This window comes from Epinephelus moara, chromosome 5 (assembly GCF_006386435.1).
Source record: "Epinephelus moara isolate mb chromosome 5, YSFRI_EMoa_1.0, whole genome shotgun sequence".
Lineage (NCBI taxonomy): Eukaryota > Metazoa > Chordata > Actinopteri > Perciformes > Serranidae > Epinephelus > Epinephelus moara.
In genome coordinates this window covers 27,853,294-27,864,335 of record NC_065510.1, presented here as the reverse complement: position 1 = coordinate 27,864,335, position 11,042 = coordinate 27,853,294, and the positions used below count along the sequence as shown (strand labels likewise).

The 11,042-nt window shown below is 38.7% G+C and overlaps 1 protein-coding gene across 1 annotated transcript in view; it reads left to right on the top strand.

Annotated features, from left to right (window-relative positions):
• Positions 1 to 9,380: 9,380 nt before the first annotated feature.
• pycr1b (pyrroline-5-carboxylate reductase 1b) overlaps positions 9,381 to 11,042 on the top strand; it is a 10,609-nt gene continuing 8,947 nt past the window's right edge. The window contains exons 1-2 of the mRNA XM_050044545.1: positions 9,381 to 9,548; positions 10,232 to 10,325. Coding sequence (XP_049900502.1) covers positions 10,259 to 10,325 — 67 coding nt within the window. The 5' untranslated portion in view covers positions 9,381 to 9,548; positions 10,232 to 10,258. The remainder of the gene's footprint in view (positions 9,549 to 10,231; positions 10,326 to 11,042) is intronic.

Here is an 11,042-nt window from a genome sequence, read left to right as displayed (position 1 = left end):
TGTATCATCTGACCTGGAGTTTAAGTTTTGACACTTTCTGGGGTGGACAAAATAATAGAAACATCTAGTAGTATGATACACACACACACTCAAAACTGAACATTTTATTTATTTATGTATTCACTGAATTATATTCCAAAATAAAATATTATTGCAGGGCTGCTGTACTGGATTGCATCATGTGGTGTTCCTGTTATTTTGTCCAACCCCTGTAAATGAACCTTTAAGTATACTGTGAGTTTAAAAAACAGCTCACTGTGATTCTTCTTTGTAGTCCTATTTAAATGTATATTATTTTTCACAAATGTCAAATGTGATCAGAGATTTTTGGCAGGTGACATGGCCTGATGCACTGATTGCAATATTTAGTTTGTCACAAGAATATAAATCTATAAAATGAAGTAAATACAATATGTTATGCAGCTTTAAAAGCGTGCAAGGTTTGGTGGCATCTAGCAGTAAAGTTGCAGAGCCAAAACTTTTGCTGTGTGCCAAGTGTGTGGGGGGACTATGGTGGCCGACACGAACTTCCCTGTCTGTAGACCAAGTGTTTGATTTGTCTGTTCTGGGCAGTGTTGGCAGGGTTACTTTTAAAACATAGTCCACTACAGATTACTGAATACATGCCCTAAAATGTAATCCGTAATATATTCCATTAGATTACTCAAACTAAATAAAGTATTCAGAATACTTCAGAGTCATCTGAGTCACCATGCTGAAAACACTCGACAGTGTGCTGGCTGTGCATCTCCTCTGCCATTGTTGTGTGTCAGGCACACTGCACACACTTTTTAAAAAAATCTGTTTATGGGAAATGTGTGCCTCATATGAATTTTGCATTGTCTCCTAACAGCGAGCGAGTGTTGCTCTCTGTCCACACTGAATCTGTCAAACATTTAAAAGATGGGCAGATACTTCTTATTTCTCTCAGTTTGTACTTTTTTAAACAGAAAACACCTTTAATATTGTTTTATTTACTGGAAACAACATACAATATAGCCAACAGTGGGTAGGTTGTCATAAGTGATGGTCATTTACCAGAAACTTTCAGCTTCTTTACATTCTCCTCCCCTTTTAAAGTTCACAAACGAACCATTCTTCGTGCATTGCAGAGGTTTCAAAGCAAGCGACAGGAATAAACAGAACCAGGGCGTCTGAAAAAATTTCAGCTCAAAAAGTACAGACAGTTTCAACATTAGACAATAGAAAACAATACAGTCGAACTGGTGCTCACTTGTGTCACGTTCAGTTGGGGCACGGTGTTAGAGCAAATTCAACAAAGACAAAGTAATCCCTTTACGTAATCTATTTCTAAAGACAGCAACTGTATTCAAAATACCACCAATTTAACTGTAACTGAACACAATTACTCATATATTGTATTTCAAATACGTTACTTAGTTACTTGTACTCTGTTACTCCGCAACCCTGGTTGTACTCTAAAACATGGCGGACTGCGTTAAAGAGGATGCCCGCTCTATATGTAGATCAGACCTCCAGGACGCATGCTGGACTTCGAAGCCAAGTTAATATAGTGGCCAAATCATGTAACTACAGCTTTAACTTTCTTCACGTGATGCCATTGGGCCCAAAAACTTTTTCCCATAGACTTAAACTGGGAAAGGGACATCTGTAAATCAATGATTAAATTCTAATAAAATCTTGAAAGTCTAGACCACTGGTTCTCAAACTCTGGTGCAAGTACCCCAAGTGGTATGCAAGCTCCTTCTAGTGGTACGTGAAGGAATTTCGAGAATATTAAATACAATAGTATTAATTCAAATATATATATGAGCTGTCAAAATACTACAAATTTTACATAACCCATGAGATCCCTGAACTGCAATTTAAAAAAAAGTTTTGCCTTTCCTGTAATATTTTGTTTTGATATCAGCCTGCTATGTAGCGTGCCCATTTTTCCATGTTACAAGCTAAACTGTGATGGCAAAATAGTAAATTAAAGTAAAATGGTTTAAAAACACTGCATTCATGGCTCCATTTGAGAACGATTAGGAACAGAAGCATGCATCAGGAGGAGAATATTTTGTGTTTAAAGTTTTCCAAAGCTGAACAAGGTAGACCTACGCTACTGTATTTTAGCATCAGTCATCGTGGTGGTACTTGCGGAGTCTAATATTTTCTGAGGTAATATGGGGCGTAAAGGTTTGAGGACCACTGGTCTAGAGGTGCTGCATGATTTTATCATTTTATCCCCATTTAAATTAGCAAAGCGCTAAACTGGAAGTTGGCCCCTGAAGTCTGTTGTGAGCTTGCTTTTTTGGCTTCATGTGCCACTGAGTAGTTTTCATTGGAATAGATGGGGTCCGCCTCCAACGCTTTATCCAGTTCTCTTTATACATCCATGATGTAAATATAAACAGCTCTTTCAAAGGTATTCAAAGGTGACCTAAATCCCTAAACCCTACACACTGAACATTTAATGGTTGAAAGAGTTCATACCATCATAAACTATAGAAGCTTAGAGTTATACTTTGTGGACTCACAGACAAAGAAATAGCCCAAAATCTTTTGGGTTATGCTGAGCTTTGAACCTTTTTTGTGATCCTACAATACATTGTAATAGCATCTTCTTTTAACCAGTCTGTCTGACACCATACCGTCATGTCTTTCAGAAGGTCAAAGTACAGACACGACCAGCCTTGCAACCTTTACTGAGTCACCGTGTTAGTGAACACCAGTGAACCAACAAAAAAAGATCACAATCAACAAATATCCTCCAGTGACCCCCTGGCTACAGTTGGCCCTCTTCAACATTCCTGCTACGTCAACACCTTTACGAACAAAGAGGATCTCTGTTAACTAATTGGGTGATTTAATTCTCACTCTATGCTAAATACCTGATGAACTGAGAATAGGAATACAGACCAAGTGTGACATACTGTGCAGCTTCCGTTCTCCACGTGCTCTTTTGGGATTTTCACTCTGATTTGTCCGTGAGATTTTGTGATGAGCTGTGGGAAATCCTTTATTAGTTTGGGGGTTTTACATAAAATTGAAAGCTGACATTACACTGGATGCCTCAACTTCACTGCTGTCATTTCTTTTGTATTCGTTTGTATTCATTCCTGTCTCGGACTCATTCTTGTCACTCATTCTTGTCTCAGACTGCAGGCGGGAGACGTATGCACACTTGGGAAAGATTCTCTGTCTGCGTGTGATATTAAATATGCACATCTTCTCTCACTCAACAAAGCTACTCTCTCTCTCCCTCTCCTGCTTGTTCTTAGGTCGTCACACACATACACACACACACACACACACACACACACACACACACACCTCTGGGCCCTAATCACTGCAAGCAACAAATTGTTGTGAACGCTTCACCTAGATCCGCTTGTCACTGTGTGCTGAAAAGGGAAAAAAAAAAAAAAAACAGTTTCGTGCTCTGTGGTATTTTTAATAAATCTCTTGGGGTTTTGTCAAAAAAAGAAAGACCGAATGAGTGTTGTCACGCCTCAGCACACATGCCGAGTCTGAGTGATAGATAGTACAGAGGCAGGCAGTGGTAAATTGACTTTGTGTGTGTGTGCGACTGACAGGCAGAGTTGCAGGGATACATCACTGAAATGTTCAGCTTGTTTGAGATTAGGTTCGGAGAACAGTTTTGCGGGTAATTATTCCACAAGCCGATGCAACAAGAGGAAGGGGACACTGTGCCGTGCCCCCTCGTACACTACTCCATCTGTTATTGTGCACTTTGCAACATCAGAAGGGAATGAATCATCATATTGTTTCTTAAGTTCCTAAAAATTCTGTTTTATTCTGAGAGAGAAGACACACTGGGCGAGACAAGCTGAAATGTTTTACTTCAAAACATTTTCTTCTGACAATATTTTACTAATCATGAGAAAAGAAGAAGCAAAATCAGGGTCGGAGCTGCTGCTGAGGACACTGCAGTCATGTCCTCTGTCTTGTTTTTTTAATTGAAGAAGTTTTACTGACTCGAGGAAGAGTTAACATTTTGCAATTACACACACAAAAGGGACACACTATGGGTTTCTAATGCTACAAATTTATTTTAATAATAGATTATAGGGGTACTCGAGCAATTTAGAATTGCACTTTCATACAGCTTGGGACTCAAAGACAGATTTTAAAAAAGAATAGTCAAAATCAGAGAAGCAGGCTGAGATATCTGGACTTTTAATCCTTGTATGAGTCAAGCTTCAAAAACAGATGATCCTACATTTCCCAAAATGCATCAAGACACCCCTACATCCTTATTGTCTACCCCTTTCAAAACCCACACCTCAAGTTTGTAATAACAGTCTTTCTGATAAAAAAAGTCCAGGCCCAAACCAAGATTTATACCACGATGTCATCACTATCTTTCTGTAAAAAATCAGACTTATGCAGTCTGATTTTCAAGACCTACTCCCACCTCGCCACCCGTAAATATGACCTTTTATTCTGCAACCAGATCCAACCTGACCCATCGACACAAAATCCCTGGCCCGACCTGAAACTGCAAATTCTATCATGACTATGCACTGATAAAATAATTATGTTCAGCAGCACATTCAAAGTGATCGTTTTGGGCCATTTAATACACACAGTCCTTGAACTCCACAGTTAACAGCTGGTGCAGAAGACAGAGCCGAGACACAAAGTCAGCAGTCAGAGGACTAAAATATTAAAAAATAGAATAAAATAGAAGTAAAAATTAAATTAAATTAAATTAAATTAAATTAAATTAAATTAAATTAAATTAAAATTAAATTAAATTAAATTAAATTAAATTAAATTAAATTAAATTAAATTAAATTGAATTAAATCATTATTCTCATTTTATTTCAACATATAATTTATTATCTAACACTTGTGATCCGACCAGAATCAGTCACCTGCTTGGTACCCGTGGGTACCCAACCCAATGCAGCAGTCTGCCACAGTGGACATTATATTACTGTTTTCACAGGCTAAGTAGTACTCCTTGTGACAAGTAAACTGAATGTAATGTGTGAAGTCAGTGGAGTGCCCCTTTAAAATAAGTGATTTAGTATCTGTCCATCTAAATTATAGCCTGTCAGTGTGGAGAAGGCTTTAAAATAGCATTTACACCATCATGAGAGGAGATAAAATTGACAGAATAATCACTGAACAATTACGTACATTTGCATTAATCTTCTCAGTTTTTCAAAGACATCCCCAAGCAGAAATAAACAACTATTCTGAGGTGATGGGGTGTTTACCTATGGAGAATAAAGTGATAAAATGATATCACTCTGCCCAGCTGACTGGAGAGGAGGAGCACCCTAACAGCTGGTGCCATGCATTCTGCTTTATATATAGACAGGAGCATATGCAATCCCTCAGTCTGCATTCCTGTCCAGCAGCACTGTGAGAAAATAAATGGAATGAGGTCCCTCAAAGGAGGCATACAGCACCTCTTGTGAAGTATAAATTTAGCCTGGCATGGCATGGTATGACATGAGAAACACAAGGAGGAAGAGACAGGCAGATAGACAGCAGGGTCAGTCCTATTAAAATGTGCACAGGGGAGATTTTAGCATCAAACTGACAGTTACAGGCCAAGTTCATGGCTTATTTTGAGAATATGCATTGGAGAACTACCAAGGGATAGGCAGCCAAACTGTATTTGAATGCCGTGGCTCATTAGTGCACTCGCCATCGGATTCGGCTTTATTTCAGATTCTGTCAAATCTAAGGGGAGAGGAAGAGGCACTGGTCGACAGTCTCCTGTTAGAATAACAATCCTTCATTCAAATTCAGGTCCCTCAAATATCACAAGCCACTTCTGGTGCCCTGAAGTGTTTTGGTGAGTCATCTTCAAATCTCAGTGCATTTCTATTCAAAATAATGAACCCTGAACATGTGCCCAAACCTTTCTGGTGGGTGACTTTTCTCTTGGCATGTGAAAAGGTGACGTGATGTCTCCAGTGCAAAAATCACAAATAAGAGGCAGTGATGTCTGTTGTATCAGAAAAACTGCACATATATAAATCACATCTGAAATGTTTTACAGTATTTTACTAGAAAAGCCATAAAACCATTTTAAAGGGCTCAATTATTGCTATAACAACAGAGATTACTGTTGTACAAACACTATAGCAAACATGACATTGGTGGGAGGGTGGAGCCTATCGCTGACTTTGGGTGAGAGGTACACCCTGTACACCAATTAACCTGCATGTCTTTGGGCTGTGGGAGGAAGCTGGAGTACCCGGAGAAAACCCACAATAACACAGGGAGAGCATGCAAACTCCACACAGGGGGCCTCCCCCACCCAAACATACAGTACATTAAAGCCTTAAATGGGAAGCTAACTGTTGCTGGATACCATAGTATGCGTATGTGTAGGTATGTATGTGCATGTAAGTATGCATGTGTATGTATATGTAAAACAGATGTGTGGTGCAACGGGCAGCGTGCACTTTGTTGGCTGATGGCAGTCTGTACATGTACTGTCGGTACTGAGTGTGTGGGATTGTGAATAGCAACAGCTCTGTGTATGGACTGTTTAGATGTAGGAACTGTACGTATAACTTTTTTGTATCGTTTAACGGCAGGTAACACATGTATCAATGACAAATTTCCTTTGGGACAGTAAGCTATATCTTATCTTATCTTATCTTATCTTATCTTATCTTATCTTAAAAAAAAAATGTGTGATGGATATTATTTCACTATTTTCTGACATTTTAAACACAAAGCAATAATCGATTAATTGATCAAATATTCAGCAGACTAATCGCTAGTGAAAATAATTGTTAGCTGCAGGCTTCTTCAAAGATGTACTGTAGCTGTGAAGCATCAACATCATGCCTTCATCAGGTAAACTCAAGGCAGTTATTCCCCCCGCCCCCCAGTACTCAAACATGCTCAAAATGTCCCCCCAGTTTATTGGTAAAAGTTAAAAATAATCACATTTGCTGTTCTGTGTGTAGTTTGTGTATCTATATCTCTTATGTCTCGTATATCTCAGACATGCTTGTGACATATGAACCTCCTACGACCCTGTGGACATCTGACCGTCCCCAGAGTCAGGACAAAACATGGTGAAGCAGCATTTTGTTATCATGCAGCACAAACCTGGAATAACCTCCCAGATGATGTTAGACAAGCCCCGACAACTTTTAAATCAAAGCCAAAAACATTCCTTTTTTACACTGCCTACTCCACCCTGTAATGACTGCAACCTTAATTTTAAACTCAATTTTAAATCATTTTAAGGAATCTTTTTATCTTTGCACCTCCTGTCTGCCCTTTTGCTATTAGTAATTCTTTTTACCTTTTACATCTTTTTTTTCTCTTTACTCTTTTCTGTATTTTTATTATGTTTTATATTCTAAGGCACTTTGAATTGCCCTTGTGTATGAAATGTGCTATACAAATACAGCTGCCTTGCACTGCCTTGCCTTTGTGCAACTGGTATTGCCGGCCCCCAGCAGAAGCTGTTGCTTTACAGCTGTGTGTGGGTACAATCAATGTCTAACACTGTACTGTCTCTCTTTTTCGTAACTTTCAAATGTATTAAAAACTAGAAACCTAGGATGTAATATGACTGTTAGGTAGGCTATATCAATATCAGTTGTGATAGTGTTTGTAAAATGTAAAAAAAAAAAAAGATATGTTTATGCATCATATCTTCTCAGTGTTATATGAAATTCCTGTCAGAACAGTATATACTGTACATTAGCAAGCAAACAGCCCATACAATCTAAGCATATTCCACTCTCAGGCTTTGCATAATTGGATCCATTGTTTGCATCAGTTGCTGATGAGAAACTTATTATCACAACACCACACAAGTAATAACACTACACTCAGGACATGCATGAAAAGGTAATGTTAACATCGATACATCTGTTTGCACTGGAGCTGTAATCTTGGAAATACATAAAATTGTGCTTTTAAAAAAGTGTCAGTAATGACATGGAGTGGAAACAAATGTTTTGGGTAAAAACTGGCCTAATCAGCTAAGTTACATGCAGTTAGTGAGACAGTCACCCAGTGACCATAGATTTAGAATAATACCCAGACACCAGGTCCCAAGATGGCTCCTTTTCAGTCCAGTGGAGTTGCTCGCATGGCACATATGCCAAAAACAGTTTCTAGCCTCCAGGTTAACTTCTGTGGTATGCAGCCCACTGAATATTCGCAGTCTCCGCGAGTTCCCAGAGACCTAACATTGTGAATGACATCAGAAATTTTTAAATTGCTTTTCTTGGCTCAAGGAAAGCTTTATAAATGTGAAACCTTCATGGATCAGAAATTCATAATATAAAGAGCCATAATTGAGGTTTTATGCAGTTCTAAGTGTCCTGTCAACAGGTTTACAGATGTCTCTTTTAAAATGATGGCCTATGGGGAAAATGCTTTTTGTGCCACAGGGGATGTTTTTTGCTGAGATACCATTGAGTAGCCACTGTGAAAAATAATCAGCATTCCTTGGGGCTTGCCAGCGACCAACAGCAGTGCTCATGGCTGTAGTCAACTAATATTAATGTCTATTATTACATCATATTTGTCAAATAGTCCACATGAAGTGTTATTTAAATAAGATTATTCTTCTTTCTGCTCCCTTTCATTCAGATTTGGGAATGTTGTGTTATATTGTATTGGGTTTTTTTTTCTTTTTTTCAATGAATGAAATAAAAATAAATAAATAAATAAAAATATTTATGTTGTGTTGTGTAATTCAGCAGCTGCTTTCATTTACTGCATATTTGTATAGCAGACTGTATGACTGTACTTGCTTTTGTATAATAGCCTGTAATATAATGGGAAATGAGTTTTCACATTTTTATTTTTTTCCAGAGGGGCAGGGACCCTCCAGACCCCCTGGCAGATTTCATTCCCCAGCAATGTTGACTCCATTGCCCTTGGGTAAACTTAATAAGAACAGCATCTCATATAACCCAGGCGTGAATCCCAGGTGGAGCCCTGCCATCGCTGATGATTCATTTTAAAACAGGTCTGGGTGGTGTGTATTTTTATGTTGTGCAAACATGACCCACACCATGAAAGGAATTTGTATTAACAGACAGTTTTCATTTAAGACTGAAGGAACTGCATACTTTTATTGTCTCAGTACAGCATGCTACAATTAGCTCTTTCCTTTCCACTCACACATTAAAAATCCAGTCTGTCTGTGTTAAATCAGTCATGAATGGTCGCAATGGAAACTGACAGGCTTTGAGGCTTTGACCAACATAAACATAACCTACTTTACAGCCAGGGCTCCTATATATCTGACCTACATTTATCCTGGGAGCTTCACCATCAGGCAGACTGCTGTAACTGGGCGTGGCTGACTATAAACCCCGCCCAAATTGTGCGATATAGTTCCTCATTGGCCAGGAGCTTAGCGTGTCTCTTTCGTGATTGGTCAGTTTCGCTGCCCGTTACAGTTATGGCGCTCATGGGGGCTGAGTAAAGAGGAAGCCACGTTGACACAAAAAGTAATAATTTCTCTTTTTTTCTGACGCCGGGACAGAACCGTCACGTCGTCAACTTACACCTGCTAACTGTGTAACCTCAGCTGGGACATTTAAGTAACGGTAACTATCTCCGTGTTGTATGAATTTGTCGTATTTCTCATTCATTTCTGGTTGTGAAAGCTAACTAGCTAGCTAACATAGCGGCTAGCATAGAAGAGGCGCTCATCAGTTAGCGAGGTAATGCTAACATCCCTCAGCATCAACTGGAGCGGTAACGTTAGCACTGGATACACTAACGTCTTGTAAGCAAACATTAGACAGTACCACAAGGTAAACTTCATAGTGAAACAGTGTTAACAGTGATGTTGAACGATAACGTTACAAACTCAGCTGTAAATTAAAGTATTAGAACTAAAGATGTTAGCAAATGACACTTGATGGAGCTAAAGACTGATGTAGTGGGTTCAGAAAGTGGTTTTGTTTCCTGCAAATTAAACTGAATGTGGAGCTCAAAGCTGTGAATGTGCCCATATCCCAGTAAAAAAACACCCATGTGCACTGCCAAGTGTCAGAGATGGTGTTTCATCATTCACTCTCCATGGACCTGCTCCAGGATTTTACTCCAGGTTTCATCATCACCAAAGCCTGTCTCTGCTTTTCAATAAGTTAAAACGTGATCCACAATTAGTCAGAAGTAAAATTTGAAAGGCATATTGTAAGTGACAGTGTTTGGGAGGTTTGTTCATAATGTGGTCAGTTGAAATAGATGATGGTCAGCAGCAGCTTCCTCACTGTTTTCACAGGTCAGAGACGCCACATCATCTCACAGGATGAGTGTTGGGTTCATTGGAGCGGGCCAGCTGGCTCATGCACTGGTGAAAGGGTTCACGGCTGCAGGTGAGACCACTTTCTTCATTGTGCAATATTTGCCTTGCTCTCAATCCAAGTTAACTGATATCAACTCAACTTTATTTATACAGCACCTTTGATGTGAACATGCAGGCAAAAGTGCTTCACATGGCAAAACTGGAATGACTGGGGCACAAGACAATAAAATATTAAGAAAAGGAAACCAACCAAATCAGAACAAACTAAAGAAAAAGATTATTAAAACTCCATAGAGTAAATAAATAAATAAAATAGAATTAGAAATAAACAGGAGAGATAAAAGAAGGTAACAACCAATGGTTAACGCTTAAAACCAAGACTGTAATATTACTCCACATTAAAAGCCAGATTAAAAAGATAGGTCTTAAATTTACGTTTAAATCATATATCTATACTAACTAATCTGCGGTTGGATAAGGACAAAAATGCAGTCACAACTACACATACACTATACATACATACACACGCATATCTACCTTAATAAGTCCTGCAGAGTTACATACATACACACGCATATCTACCTTAATAAGTCCTGCAGAGTTGACTCACTACTTTTTTTGCAAACCTGTGCACATGTATAAGGCCTTATTATTGTAATTAATTCAATCAATCAATCAATTTTATTTATAAAGCCCAATATCACAAATCACAATTTGCCTCAGAGGGCTTTACAGCATACAACATCCCTCTGTCCTTTGGACCCTCTCAGCGGATAAGGAAAAACTC